The 20,527-nt window shown below is 33.6% G+C and overlaps 1 protein-coding gene across 2 annotated transcripts in view; it reads right to left on the bottom strand.

Annotated features, from left to right (window-relative positions):
- The window catches only part of LOC100647267, a 166,460-nt gene that overhangs the window by 19,000 nt on the left and 126,933 nt on the right, over positions 1 to 20,527 (bottom strand). For both annotated transcript variants that reach the window (XM_012311732.3, XM_048408870.1), the window contains exons 20-22: positions 9,724 to 10,861; positions 6,737 to 6,841; positions 5,197 to 5,322 (exon numbers count right to left, since the gene is read on the bottom strand). In XM_012311732.3, the coding sequence (XP_012167122.2) occupies positions 5,197 to 5,322; positions 6,737 to 6,841; positions 9,724 to 10,861 (1,369 nt within the window). The remainder of the gene's footprint in view (positions 1 to 5,196; positions 5,323 to 6,736; positions 6,842 to 9,723; positions 10,862 to 20,527) is intronic.

Raw genomic sequence — 20,527 nt, 5'->3', positions numbered from 1 at the left:
CCTCACACAGGGAAATAGAAGAACAGACAGATTCGTGCAATTTGCACGCAATCTTTCGAGCGAGAACATTCTCTGTGCAAACTTGTCAAAACAAAAGCGTTTCCTTCGATCCCCTGTTCCTGGTACCAGCCTATCTTCGACACCGTTCGCTCTGATTTGCATGATTCTCGTTCTGTTCCCGCCTTTCGCACCATTTCACCCCCCTGTCATCCCCTCGTCAGATGGTTTATTGGAAAGTTCGACCTCGATGCACCGTACATCTACAAGGGATTCTCTATAATGGCTCTGCCTACACTACTCTATTCCTCTTTCGATTTTTTTTTCTTTTATCTCCGATGCACCCTCTATCCATCTCGTTCTTTCGCCGTATCTGGCTGTTCCGTGTTTCTCTATCTCTAGCCTGATCGGTTCAATGTCGTTTAGTCGCTTTAATTTCATACAGGCTCGAAGTGAATTTCTGTGAACCAAGTGGATCGAAGTTGAAACATATGACGACGATGTGTGTAGGTATGCAGATGTGGGGAATGTTCTTTGGAAGAGTGAAATGGAAAATTGTTTGCGAAGTATGGGAATTTGGGTTTGCGAGTTTTATTGTTTCGCGAGTTGCATTTCATTGGGGATTTGATCGTTTGATTTATCGAAGTATTTTAGAACGTTCGCAATTTTGTAATTTAACATTCTGGGACAATCTGTGATATTTTTCTAAATAAGCTATGAAATAAATTTTTTCAGATTTCCGAGTCTATTGTTTCGCCAGTTGTATTTCGTTGGGGATTTGATCGTTTGATTTATCGAAGTATTTTAGAACGTTCGCAATTTTGTAATTTAACATTCTGGGGCAATCTGTGATATTTTTCTAAATAAGCTATGAAATAAATTTTTTCAGATTTCCGAGTCTATTGTTTCGCCAGTTGTATTTCGTTGGGGATTTGATCGTTTGATTTATCGAAGTATTTTAGAACGTTCGCAATTTTGTAATTTAACATTCTGGGGCAATCTGTGATTTTTTCTAAATAAACTGTGGAATAAAAAAATGTTTTCAGATATATTTTATTCTAAGTTGGATAGTGGAAATATGTAGCATTATTGAAATATATTTTATAGTATAGTATATATTATTGAAATATAATATATATATTTTTTATTGTAGGTTGGATAGTGGAAACATGTAACATTATTGAAATATATTTTATAGTTCGAGTCTTCTGTGAGAGAGCTTAGACTAGTTTGTAATTAAAATAATCTATGACTCGAGTATCCTGTAATTATAGTACTTCATCACTCAAATATTCAATGATATCAAAGTTACGCATTTAGATTATTCTGTATTTTTGTACAATTTAGATATTTTGTAATTTAGATACTGCACAGTTTAAACTTTCAATCGTTTAAATATTTTATATCTGGAATATTCTATAGTTTTGTAATTTAAATATTCTCTAATTTAAATACTGCTCAATTTAAATGTCCCATAATTTCAATATTTTATACCTCGAATACTCGATTAATTTTGTGATTTAAATATCCTGCGGTTTCAACATTCTGTAAACAATTTCAATCTTTAGAAATAAATTTCAAATAATTTAAAATATTTGGAAATAAATATTTCAGTAATTAAATAATTGCATATAGATATTTTAATAAGTAATTATAGTTTAATCAAAAGATCTCGCGGCTTATGTAATTCGTAATTCAAATATTCTACACTTTTAATGTTTCACGATTTTTCATATTTTTTTTCATTATTTTGTATTTCGTACCTTCGTAATTCATCAAAATTGTTAATTACATCCACAAAGAAGGCTATAATCAAATTTGATTTTATTTCCAGCGAAATTTATTTTCCAAATAATATTTAGTTGTTAGACAATTCTATATAGCGATCGTTGGATCGATTGAATTAGGCTTCCAAGGTTCCAAGGTTGCCAGAGGATAATAGATTACTGCAGAAGGTATGAAGGGACAAGAGACAGAGATTCAAGGACGATATGTTCTAGTTTATCTGACATTTCGAAATGTCTGCTTTCTGGAGTTGCCATTCGATGGAAATATCACTATCGAGGTTTACTATTTAGCATGATTCCAAAGTGACAGAGCGAGATAATAATTAAGTAAATGAAATATTTATTTCCGATAATTATTATAATTTTAACTCTTATCTCTCCAATATCGTAACAGAAAGTATTTCTTTTTTCTCGTCTAACTATTTTAATCGACTTTAATTATTTAGGTATCAGTATTTGTTATGATTACATAGATTAGATTATTATACCTCTGTTATTCTATCGACATAGTATATATTTTTTATTTTTAACTTATTTCGATTGCTTCGATGTATAGTATTAACAAAATCTAAAGAAATTTTCGAAAAATTTTATTTCTAAAATATAAAAATTTTTCAATCTTTGTAATGTTCCCGGTTTCTTCAATTTAGCTATAACAAAAGAGTGGACAATGCGAATACTTCAGAGAGAAAAGAAACGTATAAACAAACAATCAAACGATCGGAGTTAATTGAGTTGTTTGAAGGATTGGTGATTTCTTTTTCTCTTTTGTATGTCATTTACAGTTTGATTAGCTCGATGAAAAATTCTATGGTGCCTGTGATCGCCCATCAAACCCGCAGGTCGAAATAAATCGCGTAGATGAAATGTCAGAGACAACAGCGATCTCATTTTCATAAGTCACAGAGTTTGAAAATATTCATTTGATCGCTGTGTTTTATTCTTTAATTATCCAAGTCATTGACGAATCATTTTTCTCTTTTTTTCTAATATATTCCAAGATTTTATAGAAATATATCTGTCGTAAAAATATCCCGAAATATGTGCTAGCTGTTTTAAATTTATATTTATAAAAACAATTTTTAAAATGTTATAAATTACCTTAATGATGTATTGCTATTAAAGAAGAGCATATAAAAAAAATCTAATTCTTTTTTTAATTTAACTTCTTTTCCCATTCGTTGATAATTGTCTGTTTGAAGTTTAATTTCGGCTGAAATTTATTTTATATGCAATCAATACATGCAATTTGCAACGTGCAATCTGTAAATTGCCATTAGTCCGTTTTGTGGGAACTACAACAATTTTCATTTAATAACTTTGTATTGTCGCTACACTTTGTGTCGTTATATTTCTCATCATAAACCAAACGTGACAGTTTAAAAAACAATTTTTCCCATGTTCAAATAATAATATTTCAAATAAAAATATATTGCCATTTAAGAAATCATCGGGGAAAGATTATGGAAAATTGTCATCATACATATTTTTCCTACATATCGTACGATGTTTGTTCCAACTGTTTTCCTCTCTTTTCGAAACAACAGGAATTAACAGCGAATTGTTCATTTCACATACATACATATTTCGACCTGTGTGTCGAAGCAATCCGGCAGATTACAAGCGAAAACATGGCGCAAAATTGATTGCAACTCGTTGTACCTAGCTACAATTTTGTTTGAAATATTGTTAAAACAAATTTCGCAATTTCATCGCGTGAAAAATTTTGAATTTCTAACTAGCATCGAGAGAGCGAGCGGAAATTTTATGAACAATCTGATTTCAAACACGAAATTTCATTGCAAATACGTATAGGTTTCTAGTATGCGTGTTTCAGAAATGTTGCTTTATCAGACTTCTGTCTACGATATCGACACATCGAACACACTGCAGATTTTATTTCTCGTATTCAGGTATTTAAATTCAATTCGAAATATTGAAATTCAAATATTGGAATCAACAATTTCAAATCTAAATATTTAAATCTGTATGTCTGAATGTGAAGCTTTGGACGCAAAAGTTTTAATATTAATAAATTCAGAGATGCGAATTCAAATACTCAAAGTCGACATTTAAATTGCCAACTATTCGAGTTGGAAATTAAATAATTAAAGTTATTCGTACCCGATGTTCAAACCTAAAAATACTCCAATTCGAAGATTCGTACTTAAATAGTCGAGATTCGAATACGCGAAAATTTATGCGTGACGAGGAATTATTGAAAAAATCTAATTTCGCGTATTTTCTCGTTGCAAGCGACGTTCAATTCTGTCTGCGTCTGATACGTTTCTGCAAATGAGAAACGGAGAAAGTCATTAAGCGCGAAGAACAAAGTTCCGTTTTAAATCGAGTACGCGGCCACAATTCCTACATTTGCATACACGTGTCGGCTACCTGGAGGCGTTGACCAAATTTACAACGAGCGTGCAATAACATCGTGGATGCAATTTATTCTTCTACGAGTTTTCTCGCTCGCAAGCGCCATCGAACTTCAATGGCACTCGGAACGTGACAAGCAAACGAGCTACTTTCGCGTTTAAAACGCGTAACAAGCGTGCTATGGTGAAAACAATGAAATAAAAGATGCGTTAAAAAGCAGCGGTGCACAGAAATCTGTCGATAAACGAGACGATAACGAATAAAATGTTAGAATCGAAGGGTTGGTCGAATGCTAGAAAAATTCATCGACAATTACGGGTTCTGTCTGTTTTTGAAAAATCGGCTCATATAAAATGAAGAACATTCTTTTTGAATATAATCTAAAATATATTATAAAATATAATAGGCACTTCAAAGGTGATTTTATCGGTAAAACCTGTAAAAATAACGAGTAACAAGCAAGTAGAGAATATTAAAAAAATTTACAAAAATGAAGTGTACGTATCGATATTCCACGTGTACTGTATCGAGCATTGATTAATTCGTAATAAAAGAAAAAATGATATATTGTTAGCGTGTGGTTATCTCTGCAATTTTTCAATTCTGAAGACTATGAAAAAGAAGGAAATAAAGAATTAATTTACATCGTTTGTTTATGCATATCAAGCGTAATTACAAAATACATCGTACAAGGTATTCCGCTTAAGTTTTTCAGTTGAAATATTTCTGTCGTATTTTTCATATTTCATGAAGAAACTCTACGAAAGAAGACAGTTTTTCGATATACTATATCTACGACTACAGCCGAGACAGAACTGCCATAGCGATAAAGAATAATATAACCACATTAAAAAATTAAATTAAAAAGTTCAAATTGCCAATTATACAGGCCAAGATCGTCTACAATTCTATAGGAAAATCAAATTGTTAAATAATCAACGATAATGGGTATGTAATGTGAGAAAATGCGGAGCAAATGAGGGTGGAAAGGAAAGGGTGTACATCGATATTCCTGGTCGTGGCGAGGTCTCACCAGGTGCACCAGAGACTGGACAAGAAGGCAGACAGGATTTCCGGCGGCTTGGATGACCTCCACCGCTCGTTCATGAGTGCTATGTCGTAGGTCCACGCCATCGACCTCGATTATTCGATCTCCGATCTGAAAATAAACGAGAAAAAGAAGAAGCGCGTATTAAATCCCTTTTTTTATGTCTATCTTCTGCAATTTTTCATATTTCGATCGATCAACAGTCATAATCTATACGTAACTGAATCATTTTTTGCCAATAACAAAATTATTTATTACAAATGAATTGTTCGGTAATGAGTCAATGTGGACATCGATGAAACAATGAAAAGTAATATTTCAAGAATATAGACGAAGTATACGGAACATACAGGCTGTTATAACAATATTTAAAGATAATTTAGTTTGTTTGAAGAGGTTTAATTTATAAGCCGCGAGAGGAAGCTTCTTTTTTCTAAGGAATAATTCAGTGGAAAGTGCTTGCGAGAGAAAGCTCGAGCGAAACAAAGTAGTAAGATAAAGAACCAGACCTTTTGAATTTTAAATTGTTATTATTATCACTGTTTGTTTAATTTATGAGAAGTTACATTTACGAAGAGAGGAAGGAAATCTGTATGAGAAAGAATTTAACAGAAGTTCTTTTGATAAAGAAAACTCGAGAAAAAGAAAATGGTATAATAATAAAAAGAAAAGATAGATTTTTAATTGCAAATTTTTCTTAATATTTTTTTCCTGTTGTATTTTATCTAGAAATATATTTCCTGTAAAATGTTGTATATACGAAAAAGGTGTGTTGAATATTAAAATAGAGATAACTGGAGCGTGATATTAAGTTCCATATAAGATAACAAAGAATGAAGGTTTATGGTTCAACCAGTTTCGCGGCTCCATTATTGGGTTGCCAGAGAAAGTTTTCTTCGTTCGTGACGCGAATTAGAAGAAACTTCATTCAATGTTTTCGATCTTAGTCTTGAACGAAGCTTTGTTTTTTCAGCCTCTACTCACATATTGTTTCCTAAAGTCACATAAATTTGTTTTTTAATAGCCATTCATCTGTATATTCTCAAAACAAATAATGGACGAATTCAATGTCAATGATTCTGAAGTCGCATAAACTGATTTTTAAATAGCGTCTCATTTGTATGTTCTTCGATTAAATGAAAGACCCATTATCAGAGATTCTGGATCTCGCGTATTTAAACAAATGTTTCCACTATTTTTACTCAAATTAGAATTAATTTGCCACAGTAGAACGACTCGAATTATTATATTTTGGAAATTAATGCATGAATTTATTATTAGAATATTAAAAATTAAAGAATTTTTTCAAATAAATTTTTCAAATCGAAATTTCTTAAGGATATAATCAAACAAAAAATGAATAATTATGCAGCATAAAAGTTGAAACAGATTCGCGGTCAAGTCCATTGAATCTTCGAGTTTGTATTCTCGTGACCTGAACAGAATACCAAATTATTTCCTCCTTTCTTCTCTCATCGAACGTAAAACACACGCGTACAAATAGAATTCATGTCGCATACGTTACCTTCAACTCGCCGGTTCTTCCGGCCGGACTGTTCGGCAAGACATTCTTTATGAATATCCCGGATATGTTCTGTGACTTACTAGAGCTGCCATTGTGCAGATCAACCTGTAAGGGAAGTTATTTTAAAATTGGAAAAATTGACTCGCCGATAGAAATTAATGTAACGACAGTTTTAAAGAACGATTGATTGATAACAGTAAATAAATAAATGAGTAAAAGAGTAATAGCAAATGTGATACAAAATCAGACAATAGTTAGTAGGATTATCTTGCAGGAAAATTGTTATTCTTCTGGGAATAATTAAAGAAAAATGTAGTCGACTTCGTTATATTTTCTAATTCTCTTACTTCTTTCTCTGATCTCGCAAACGGAGAAGCAAAGCAATCTTGTGATTTTATTAGTGTCATTTCAGATTTTACTTTCCTAGAAGCTTTTATTGCGTAGTTCATAAAATTTCATAGTCTTTGTAAAATTTGATAGAAATTTTGCAAAACTGCAGATAAAATTTCTAATAGTAAGAAATAAATTAATAAATATAATTGAATTTCTCAATGCGACGTGGCCCATCTGAATGAATAAGAAATCAAATAATTAATGAGATACAAATATTTAATCGATGTTTAAATTAAAAATTAAATTAAATTTTTAAAAAACGAAATCATTAGATTAAACGCAGTTTAAACCACAAGTTTATTAAAAAAAAAGAGAAATAATAAAACATAGAAAGTTAAAAATTATTAGAACAAGAGTAGCATGTAATGCGAACGAAAGGTTACATTTGATGCAGTATCCGTTGAAGAAATTGTCTTGAACAGCTGGCCTTTGGCCTTTGGCCATGGTACAAGAAGTCTGTGCTTTGTCATATGCACATGGGAGCAACTATCTGCCTGAAATCGAGTTCTCTGACGTCCTAGCGCGAGGGAAAACAAATTCTCCAGGCCAACAGCCCACAGAATTCGTTCTGTAAAATTCTCTAGAAATTTGCCATCGTATGATATACATACGATTCGTAGAATAAAATATTCTCCTCGAGATTAATACAATATAAACTTGGCAAAACATAAGCTCGCTTTTAAGCGAATCGAACGTTTCTTTAAACATTAACTTACCCGCAATTCTAAGTAAATAGATCTTTTCAAATGAAATCCATTCGTTTGAAATCCATTTGAAAGTAAATTATCTTTTATCGGATCACAACGTATGCACCTTAAAATTCACTCTTGGAAAGTGACGCTTAGAATAAATTGAAAGCAGCTATTCGATTACGTTGCCCAGACACGGCTTGATATCTCGAAGCCATACGGTACACTAATGGACATACAGTAGTACGACTATACGCATAGTATAGAGCTTATGGCACTCGATTGAAATTATCAAGCAATGCCGCTGTCATGGTACCATTAATTCGATCCACGACATCGTTAACTGAGCAATTAATACAGGCGGAAGAATTACGTTCATAATGGGCAAAGGTTCTATGTCAAGTAATATCGTAAGACAGAAATAATAGAATATGGAACGAAGATTGGAAAAAAGCTGCGTTCAATACGATGGAAACTAAGAAATCATTTTTAAATAAATTTGCCATCGAATAGAAATAGAGAAAGAAGGCTGCGTTTAATATACATAATTACTAGGAAGAAGAGAATCAATTTTTAAGCAAGGTTACAGTTGATTTTTATAGTTTTTTTTTTTTATAGATTATACAAATGACTTGTTAATTTTTCAGAATTAAGGAATTATCGAAGAATTATATTTATACGTAATACGAACGAAGAAATAAATTTTTAAATAAAGCTACAATAGTTTTTTCTATTTATATAAGTGTTAAATAGTAAAGATAGTGTGTGTAAGTAATTAAGGATGTCAAATATGAAGATAACGAGAAAACTATAAAACCTAAGTTAAAAATAAAATTTAAGTGGGGAATAAAAGTTCTGTCGTGAACTTGACAGCTCGGTTTATTTTAAAGTTACTTTGCAATCAAAGACGAAAATCTAAATGAGCTGTTAAAAGCTGGTCTAAACGTACTTTTATTCGTTATAAAACAAGTAATAAAAATAAGTACGAGAGAGGATTCTTCATTTCAGCAAAACAGTTCATGAAATTTCATACTTTAAAGGGAAGACATACTCCGATATTCTTGATTTATCGCGGGCTTAAGTGTCTTCAACTCGATATGATTAAAATAAACACGCGAAATCTTTACTTAACACTTTCAGTTAAGTATTTGTAAACAAGACTAGGTGAGCCTTTTATCTACAAAACCTGCGAAATTATTACTGCGCGTTACTAAAATGCAGTTACCACATATATATCATATTCTAAAAACTCGCACTTTAAGTTGTTCTAAAAGAAAAATAAATTAAAAGGAACACCGTGCAGCAGAAACTACAAACGGCATCAAGGCCATGGAAAAATCATCTGTTACGACATAGAAACACGATCAACACTTTCATTTTACACTAAAATGATTCACACTAAGCTATTTTTAAATCGATTAAGAGAACAAAGGAAAAAGGAAACTCGTACATTAACCATCGAAAAATAATAAAACGATCTATTACTTGCACGATTAACACATTAATTACACCTTTAAAAATCTAAACTCTAAGCTAACCTAATTAGAGAACAGGTAAACGCACACATTAGATATAGTGAAATAGTAAGGAAGATTATCCACTGATTTGAACTGTAGAAGTTTAATCTTAGTTCAAAAATCAGCTTCTCAAAACTTTTCGAAACTCCTCCGCATTAACCCACTTACTTTTAAACTATCCAGCAACAAAACCAAAAAGAGGGAATCCACATATAAACCATCTTCCAGAGCCTCACAAAAACCATTCACCCAAGCCTACACACACATAACCACATTTCCAATTGCACAAGCTGCTCCCCGTCCCAGTCACTGACAACAAACACACACGAGCAAACCCTCTACTAAGAACTTTTATTTTTAACCAGCGGAACGTGTCCGCGTTACGCACCTTTCCTCCAACGATGCTCAATCCCAGACTAGTTTTTGGCTCCCTGTAGATCTCCACGAGCCTCTCGGGTCCCCAATGCTTCGACCAGCTCACGTTCCCCTCGTGATCTCGATGCGTGACCGTCATATCCACTTGTTCCTCAACGAACACCAGAGTAGGAATCCGAAGCTTGCAGGGCGAGCCGCAACTGGACGATCCAGAACTCTCTGTCTTCTTCACGCCTTCCTTATTATCTGGCGATTCACTGACCACCTCTAGAAGCTCGTCATCGCTACACTGGATCGCTTTCGATTCCTGATAGGTCTGAACCTCGACTTCCTTTCGTGGACTCCTCAGAGATTTGCCCTGGTCGTACAGCAGAGATAGGCTCTCTGTTGACTTATCAAGACTCGATGGAATGTCCTCAGGAATACACTGAATACTCTTAGATTCTTTTACGTAGCTCTTCTCGGATCTAGAGGGACTATCGAAGGAGTCTAATACTCTGTACAGGCTGCCTAATTCGTCCAAACAACACTGAACACTTTTGCTCTCCCCTTGGGTCTGGGTCTGAACTTCCCTTCTAGGACTCTGATAGTATTTTCTAGTCAAATGGAAAGGAATCTCCTTGGACACTTCCGAAGGACTGACGATACTCTGTTCCGGACTGCACTGGGTGCTCTTTGTCTCCTGTTCTGTCTGAGTCTCGGCGTCGCGTTTCTCTTTGAGCGAGTACTGGGTCTCCTTGAAGTTACGCTCCGATTCCTCGACGCTTCTGTCGAACTGCTGACTTGGCCAACTGTCTGGCGCTGATCTCAGAAGGCTCTCCAAAGACGCAGAGAGTAATAGATGCTCGGACTGGCTTTCCAGAGTTTGACTCTGGTATTCCAGGGAATGTTCCTTGCTGATTAGGCTGCTGTCGTCTTCCGGCCTGAAGGAGACCGTTTCCTCCAGCAGCGGACGTCTCTGCTGCCAGAGTGTTCTGTCATAATCTCTGGTTTCTGGTCTCCAGTCGAATTCTCGTCGGTCTGCTTGGTCCTCGTGCTGGAGATTCGCGAGGTCCTCCTGATTCTCACCTTCGAGAAGCTTCGTTGGAGGAAGCTCGACTTCCTGGTCCGCTGTTAGCCTCGAATCGTCCTCGGATTCTGACTCTACCGACCTTAACAGAGGAAATGTGAGTGAGAAAAAGAGGCAGCGTAACGAGGGAAAAGAGTGAAATGGTGGGGAGGACTAATGAAGCGGATGGTTTTAGCCGCTTAATGAGCGAGCGGCTTCTTCTTGCCAGATGGGTGAAGAAACTGGAGGAATTTGCTGCAAACGATGAATGTGAAGATCTTCCGCGGTGACCCATTAATTATGGAGATGGTGCGATTGTTTGCATAAATTAATTGATCTAAAATGTGTAAGTGAATGAGTTTGGTTGGTGGGTGGAACAATTAGACGGTGTTTATGCATTTATTATGCGAATAATCATGTTTACGTTCTTTCAGTCATTTTTGATCTAATCAGTAGATTGAAACCAAAAAAAAAGGAATTATATTCATTAACATCTTAATTAAACTATTTAAATTAAAATAAACAAATGTAAAGTTTTCTTATTATTTAATGAAATTATTCAATTATTCATTCGTATAAGTTTTTAGATTAAATACATACAAAGCAAAGATCTAGCAATTTATTATACTTTGTTACCATTCCGCGCTGAAACAATGAAACAATGCGAGCTGTTCCTCGATATTGGTTATAAAACTGTATCACTCCCAAATGTTATAAAGCTTATATGCAAATGGGCGATAAAGCTCTCTAAAGAGAAATCCCATATAACGAAATTTATGGATTAATAAAAAAAAAAAGGCGCAGTTTTATATCTAGGGAATACGCTCGTTCCAGGTTAAATTAAAAAGTTTCGTTAGCTAGCCAATTCTCCTTCCCGTTATGCATATCTAAATCCACTATAACAGTTGCTTTCCAAAAGTTCCAAGATTTTTCTAACAATAATAAGTAATTATTACTATACACTTTTTTAATTAAACTAATCCTCAACAAGTCTTCGCGCGAAATGTCTTTGCTCGAAGAGAAAAGTTGGAAATGTAATAATAAAAATACCCAAGAGCAAAGCATAAATTTTGAGAAGTTTCAATCCTCCACATTTTTCAAGTTAATCGCGACCTGTCTAGAAATATCTTTTATTCTTCTTGTTTTGTTAAATTGATCAAAATATGAAAACCAATGAAATGTAAAATCCTATGTATTGTAGGAAAGTTACGAGTACGTACATTAAATTTCAAATGCTTGTTTTCTCTTCGAATCGAAATTCAGTATTATGGAAAAAATTTCAAAAGTGGCTTATTCAATTTTTCCTAACGTGTTTTATAACAACAATTTTCTGTATCAATTTCTCTCGTATTAATTTTTAATCTGGATCTAAATCGTAATCAGAATTTATAGAATGTCATTTGTTTATAGACACAGAGACACGTGTCTGTTCTTACAGCTGAAAATATCCCTTGTATTTGGTACTATTTTGTATATTTTTGCAGCGTGTTTTGATACTGACATGAAAAATAACTTTACGTAATACTTCGACATAAATTTTATTTTTAGAACAGAGACTCCAATATTAAATACGTGCTTTGTCAGCTGTCATTCATTCTGATAATTATAAAACACACATAAATGACATGATATTTTAAAAAATAAACATCCATGTTCCGAACATGTTATAAAATGCTACAACGTTCAACCTCAAAGATCCTGCTGCGAAATTATAAATCCTGGAGCGTATAAAATCTCCATTCTATCATCCGTCACAAATGTCCAAATATTTATTACAAATATTCATTATTAAATATTTATTACATCGCACGTAAAATTTATTATCTATGTAACAGTGATCAGAAACCCAAAGACTTGTTACAAAAATTACATATCGATGTCATAAACTCGTTTCGAAAAGTTCGAAACATCTGAATCTTACATACTGTGAGAATGTGCAATGCACGAAACTAAAAACACAGGTTTCTTCTCTACACTTGATATTCAAAACTAAAACCATATTATATTTTACTTTACTATACTCTATACAAAGGGTTGTTCCAAAAATTACACACATCCACGCCATAAACTCGTTAAAAAACTGTAAAAAAAATCTTGCGTGCTATCATAAAACGCATAAAACTGAGGCTGAACAAGCAGATTTTTTCATCGCGTGGAATATCGAGAATCGAAGGGGCTGAACGTTAAAATCTATAAAATATTTCAACCAGTCGCCTCATTAAATATATCGGGACATTGTAGCCTTTGGCGTGTCGTAAATTTACAACAAAAGAACCCGTGACCGGTCGTATAATTCCTCGTTACGACGTCTTCCTACGACTTCGAACAGCCGATTCACACGAATAAGACCGCTTAACATGGTCGCGGATGTGTATCGGTCACGTTTGCACCGCATATAATTCTTATATAATGGTGTCTGAATGCGGTGGACATGGTCTAACAATAACATTAGGCCGTCGTATGAGTTCTTTATCAGGTCGATTTCATCGATATATTGCCAGAAATCTTGCAACTTCCGGAAGAAGAAGCTCCTTTCTTGGTATAATCGATGATGAATGAGGCGAGGAAGAGAAAAGGCGATGGCGTTTCGTCTATATTGACTTGATAGTTTGCATGAAAAATGAACGCTGTTTAGGTCACGTCACTATTATCGCGCGTAACTTGCATATATTATGATTACATTGCGGACTTTTATGCATTTATGGAAAACTTGGAGATGCAAGAATGCAATGTACATAATACGCAAAAATACAACGTACATAATATGCAAGAATACAACGTACGTAACGTGCAAAATTGCAGTGTACATAATATGCAGAAATGCAATGTATGCAACAACATTGTAAGAATACAATGCGCATAATACGCAAAAGTACAATGTACACGACGTGTAAAAATGCAGTGTACATAATATGAGAAAATACGTGGAATATTTAAAATATAGTAGCCTTTCTAATATTTATCATATTGTAGTGTATAAAACAATTGTGTAATATTTAGTAGATAAAATAATATCCTTTTATCCAAGTTACATTAAATTCTTTAATTATGTTTAATTACAGTTTCCCGAACAAACGTATTATTAATAAATTATATATCTGAATTATTAAGAAATTGCATAATTGGATGAATTATATTTGCTTGCTATTGCACACATGCTTCAGAAAATCATCTTACGTTTGAATGTATGAAGTTAGCTTGTTTAGGTCCTGAACACATCATATTTTACGCTTGAAGTTTATACCTAGTACAAGTACTTTATTTATAGCGAAGGGTCGTAAAATTTACGTTGGATAAATTTTAGACGTAATAAAGCATTCTTTCATTCCGACTAACTACTAGTTATTAGTTTTTTAATGATTATTATTTACTGCAGAACTATTGTTTTACTGTAAAAGTCATTGTAAGAATTCATAAGCAAATTTAGAAACACATTTCGTTTTGATAAATTATTTAATAAACTACTAAGTAAACTATTTAATATAAATTATTTAATAAACTATTTAATTAAGAGTTTTGTAAATAATCATGACGACTATTGTGCATTAACTTGAGTGGCAGACGAACGATTCATTTTCGAAGGAATTAAAAGCATCTTCGAAGTCCGAATCTCACAATGATCGATTTATCGATGATGCTTAGTCAGGGTAAGAAAAATATCATGATCAATTTTTCATACCGGGGAAAATTACATCACCCACGAGGTGTGATTATTTTTATATCGTTGAATGTGTTTTCTCGCATTTCGTTGCTACTGCGAAGATAAAAATACAAAGGGAAAAAACTACGTACGAACTATTGGAAGCATAAGATTGAATAATTCATACAAATAGGAGATAATCAAATTTGTATGTAGGAAACGTGAACAATAGCACAACGATAAATCGAATTATATTGAAATTTGCAAATACAAATAAATAGAATTTTTAAATAACATAATCGATATAGTTGGTCATAAATTATTATATGAATTATAAATGTTAAAAGTTCCAAACATAAATATTATAATTATTACCTTAAATGATCTCTTTTACAAAATTAAGAGAATTGTTATAAAAAAAGGAACAAAATAAATTTTATGGGCATCGTATAATAAAAGATTTCTAGAAAAATTACCATTTTTATAATACTTGTGTAAGTAAAAAATTAATTAATTTATTAAATTAATTTACTAATATCTTTTCTCAAAACAATATTAATGAATTTCTGAATGTTTCGTCAAATAAACTCTAATATTGACTCGTCAACTCTTCCAAGAAAATACGTTAAATAACAACCTTCGATCGTTCTTTCCTTTAGTCAAGTCACGTGCCTTCCACCCTCACTAATCAGAGTACAAAAATCACTACTTTTTTCTTTTGCAACCCCTTCCAAAACAACGTAAAACTGTGCAAACATGATTTGAATATCGAACCGAAGCTTGTCAGGCGGAACGCGGAAGAGGCAACGCACAAGAGGAACTCTTACAAAAGTATTCTCGTGGCTTTCCTCTTATCCAATCATTATTCCAGCTAATAACGGAACCTCGATACATTCTCCTATAAATTCTATTGAAAGCATCGAGGTTCTAGGAACTTGGAATAATTCCAAATTCAATTGCGTCGAATGATTGGAAAAATACAAATGAAAATATTAAAACTCGTGCAAATGTTACGATATTTGGGGCATTTTAGAAACTTTTGAAAGTTAATAGCGTTTTTGATTTTAAAAAGCTACCCAGAAGTATAGAAATTTTTGTAAATGTTGTCGAAGATTTTGCGAACATTGTTGAAGTGTCTTTAATGATTTGACAATATATTGGGCTGTAGCAATTTTTTGCAACAGGAAATTTTGCAACAGTAAAATTTAGTGAAAGAAATTTTCATGAAAAATTCTTGAATATTTATAATTTAGAAACCTTCACACTTTTTAAATAACATAGATTTTTTTCGAGTTCCCAGAAAATGTTCAAGTCTTCGTGTTTCGAATGTTTTAGAAATCTTGAAAATATTTGGACTTAAATAATTCAGAAATGTAGTAAACGGAAGAAAAATTCTATTTCCACGTACGTAATAAATCTGGCATTTTTCTTCATTTTTAAACGAAAAGATTTCCTAAATGGAAAGAAAATATTCCATTCGTAAACATTCACAGTCTCAAGATATTTGAATCTTTTGAGAACTTCCAAGTTGCTAATTTGAAGCCACCACCTTGCGAGTTTGCAAACATTTTCTCCACTATACAATTCTAAGAATCAATTCCACTCTCACCAACCCCCTGCCACGCTCACAATCTCAATTTGTCACGTATCTGAAAATTTCTCCGCCCATTTCTTCAGGATAAAACAATTGAAATAAAGTAAGAAACACAGAACCGTTTCAAACATATCGAAAACTTGAAACACTTATTCGTTTTATTCTTCGTTGTATTAAATTTCCTACTGATTGCACTTTCATCGATTACACTTTCATACTAATTCCACTTCTGTTCGTGAAACTTAATTCCAAGACTTCACTGTTTAATCGTAATTTATAAAATGTTTGGAATAGATTTCAGCAGTAGGTTTGTTCGTTGTGATTATTATTCATTCATTCATCAATTAATCATTCCACTGTGACGATATGTTAATAACAAGTGAGTAAAAAAGGAAAGAAAAAAAAACATTCTACATAAAAATGTAAAAATAAATTAATATTAACAATGTTCCTGATAATATACGAGTAAAGAGTATGAATTTGTCAACACAGTAAAATCAATAAATCACTTACTATCCTTGTAAGCTACTCTCCTGCAAAAAATATCTCTTCAATTCTAATCATATCAGGATGCTATAAATATGTATTTTCTAAAATCTCATCAAAATCCATGAAAAAGTCCCAATATTAATTAAGATTTGCAATAAATTACATTTCTTGAACACTACTATTACAAACAACATCAATGTTCAATCTAATTATACGCTGGAGAACTAAATCGCAAATTAAAATTAAATGGCCCGAAATTTATAAAAAATTAGAAACTACCTTTTCAAAACTCTGTTCGATAAAACCCAGCCCGAATAAAACTCCAAATTAATCTTCTCGCTCCTAAACAACTCGATGCAGAAATAAAAAGTAAAACGGTAACGCTAATATCTCGCCAACTACTTTCTGTTAAACTTAATTAAAATTCTTAATTGCCGAAAAATTAAATTTGAAAAGGAAGCCATAATCAGCGAGCAAACTTTTCGAAACTCTGTTCAACAAAATCCGATACAAATGAAACACCAAATCAATCTTCTTTCTCCTAAACAACTCGGCATAAAAATAAAAAGAAAACCAATATACCATTCAACTCGACCCTAAGTTAAAGCAAAACTTGTAAAATTTCCAAATGCCCAAAAATTCACAAGAAAAAAAGAACATCACGATCGACCGATCGAACTTCCCAAACATCGGCACAAGTCAAACCCCAAATTGACCTTCTCTCTCCTATACCGCCCAATGCAAAAATAAAAAGATGAAGAAAATACGGGAAGAGGAAATCAATTATTTAAAAAAAGAGTGCGCGAAACGAAACAAAAAGAACGAGCTACCTCTCACGTTCGTCCGCGATGCCAAGGTGTTCACTGTCGCATCCCGCTGCGTCACTGCAAACTGGCTTACTCTGATCTAATAAACAATGCACTCCTCTCCGCGTGTACTACGCTCGAGAAACGTGGCGTTACACGCGCGCGTCTGACGCTCTCCAAACAACGTCACACACTCATCTCACATACATTTATATACACACACACACGCACACGCATACATACCTATTCACGTACATAAATCTAACACTTACACGAATTAAGTTCACGCGGACACGTACGTAAGAATATTTAGTAGTTTCTTTTTTTCTGAAAACTATGCTTTTTTTTGTTTCGTACAAGTCGAGAGACTACACGAGACTGCGGAGAGCAGAGTCGAGGCGGTCAGAATCGCGACTAATCGCGAGCAACCACCTCCAGGAGCGTTCTCCTGCGAGTGCATGCACACGCAGACTCGTTACTGTTATATGTCTGCCTTGTGTATACATATAGGCGTGTCGGTGTGTAAGTGCGGACGCGCGAGTCCACGCGAGTTCCGAAGGTTTTGCGATCGCGTGGGAGGAAGTAGCGACGAGCTTCGCTGCCGCAGAGTTTCCCGTCTCTGTTTCCTAGATTCTGCCTCTTCCGCGTCTCCCTTTAACGCGTAGTTGCGTCTACAGCCAATAGGGTGGATAGGAAGAAGCTTTTGGGGGATGTTTTTCCTAAGGGACGTTAACTCTTTTACGCGCTATCTCGTGTCTATGTAGTATCCTCATGGAGTAATTAAATAATAGATAATACTGTTTGCAGAGTCGGTAAATAGTAGATTTCTTGGGTTTTGGTAAAGCTATTTTGGGGTTATTTTTAGCGTATTATATACAGAATGGACTGGAAGAAGTTCTTGAGGATGTTTTTCTTGGGGGATGTTAACCGTTTTATGTACAATCTTGCGTCTGAATAATTTCATAGTTTAATTGATTGTAAAGATATTAAGTACTAGATGCCTTTAATTTTGCTGAAATTATTTTGGCCTTAAGTTTTGATATGTGATGTGATTTTTTTTTTTTAATATCAGAAGGATATGTGTCTTTGTTATTAAGAATTGTTACAAGTAGAATACTTCGCTGTTGTTGAAGCAAGATTCGACTCTGCAGGGGTTGATCTTCATGCAAATTCGTACTTTTGTAAACCTAATTAAGGAAATAAAATCTGAGAAGAAATGTATTTCCTCTATCGAATATTATAACAAGTACTACACTCTGGGTATTTTGGTTATTTTTGCGTAATATGTGCAATTTATGGATTCTGGCGATTTTAAATTTCCTACGAATGCATAAAGGTCCGCAGTCTATTGATCAGCAGACCGCGGATTTTTATGCAATTTCAACGCGCGGTTTGAAGGATTTATTTTAGACATCGAGAACGCAGATACGAACTTAATTTCGTCCCGTCCTTTTTTCTATGCAGTCTGTTAAGAGGGTGGGTTTCTTTTAATTCGCTTTAGTTTAATTACGAAGAGGTGTCGGCTATAGATTAACGTAAGAAATAGACCCTCGCGATTCTATTTCTATTTTTCTATTTTTCAAAATGTTCAAATGTTGAGTATATCGTCATTTTTTCTACCACTGACAAATAAGTATTCCCTTATAAGTTTCTGACTTACTTTCAAAGAAAGACACATTTTAAAGGAAACCAACCGTCTGTCGGTTTTCTGAATTTTCATGCGGCGTGCAATATACTAAAAGCAAATGATAATACTAAGGATATGTAGGACTCGTATAACATTTATAATAGATAGAAGTCTTTTCGAGGGCGAATAGAATTCGTACAACATTCACAAGTTCCAAGTCACGTAAATCGTTAGTGACCTGCGACAGGAACCAAAAATAAAATTTTCACGAGACAGAGAAGCATACTTAGACTTAGCTTCTCGACAAAGCGCTTATAACAGAATACTATAGTTTCAAGAACAGCTACTTATCCACGAGTAAGTATTTTACTATGCATTCCGAATTTTCTTTTCAAATTTTCGTGTCCGTCAATTTTGTTATAAATTTATTTACGGTAATAGGCGTATTAATTCGAAGATGATTTGGAAAACCTACCGTGTAAACGGATATATGTTATGTTATTTAACCGCAATTTTTTCAAGCCTCTTTCGTAATATGCATAGACAAGATTGAAAAATCTGTTAATATATATCTCTTTTTGGCAACAAACAAAATTCGTAGGATAAGAATATTAATTGGGCTATCAGTGAACCATGGTAGGAACACAACATAAAATTTTCACATGGCAAAGGAAGATACTTATTGACGCATCTCCCTTAACAAAATATGTATGAAAGGGGCAAGGTAATATACCAAAAATTTATTTGCACTACAGTTTTTCTATAAATGACCTTTTACGAGACAATATTTTACGATATATGTTTCTAACTTTCCCTTGAAGTTATGTCAAGCCTTAAATATATTATCTACTTTGATATATGCAAATAAAAATATTAAAAGTGTATTTATAATACAAATATAGAATATAAAGGATGCATTGAGAAACATAACATTCATTTCGGATCATTTTTTTTTTTTTTTTTTTTTTTTTAATTATTCAACCCTTCTTTCACGAATATCCCGTATAAAAATACTTCGACCGAGAATAGCTATACGATAAAACAGTGAAAAAGTTTCATCACTCTGTTTCTTGTCTTTGTCTTCTCGTTTGATGACGTCGCCACGAGCGTCTTGCTTCTTCCTTTCGCGTTATTATTCCTATTCACTCGTTCTTATCTTTTATCGTCTGGTTTTGTGCCGTTCCGTTCCTCGCTACGATTTTCCCCCTCTTCCGCGCCATCTTTTCACATTTATATTTGCGTTCGGTTGCTGCAACCGACTCTGGTCTGCTCCTTTAACCCACTTTCCTGCCTTTTCTCGCTGCTTTTTCCGCTACCTGCTTTTGCCACTTCTTTCTGACGTTTCGTTTTTGGTTTGTTGAATCTTTCATATGGCAAAAGGGTGGAAAGAGGCGTGTCGCGATTAAATTGGAAATCGCTGCTTTGAAGTATTAATAGTCGCGAGGTAGCTTGGTTTGTTCGACGACGTTAATTGTTTCAAAGGTTTCTGTAATTAAATGTTATGTCTGCACGGATTTTGAAAAATTGTATTTCATCCGTCTCGGGATTTCTTAATTGGATTTTCTGTCTCAGAATTCATGGACTATATTTCGTCCGTTTTGCCATTCTCTTTG

Source organism: Bombus terrestris, chromosome 9, assembly GCF_910591885.1.
Source record: "Bombus terrestris chromosome 9, iyBomTerr1.2, whole genome shotgun sequence".
In the NCBI taxonomy this organism is placed as follows: Eukaryota; Metazoa; Arthropoda; class Insecta; order Hymenoptera; family Apidae; genus Bombus; species Bombus terrestris.
The sequence above is the reverse complement of the archived record's forward strand: the minus strand, read 5'-3'. Positions and strand labels throughout refer to the sequence as shown.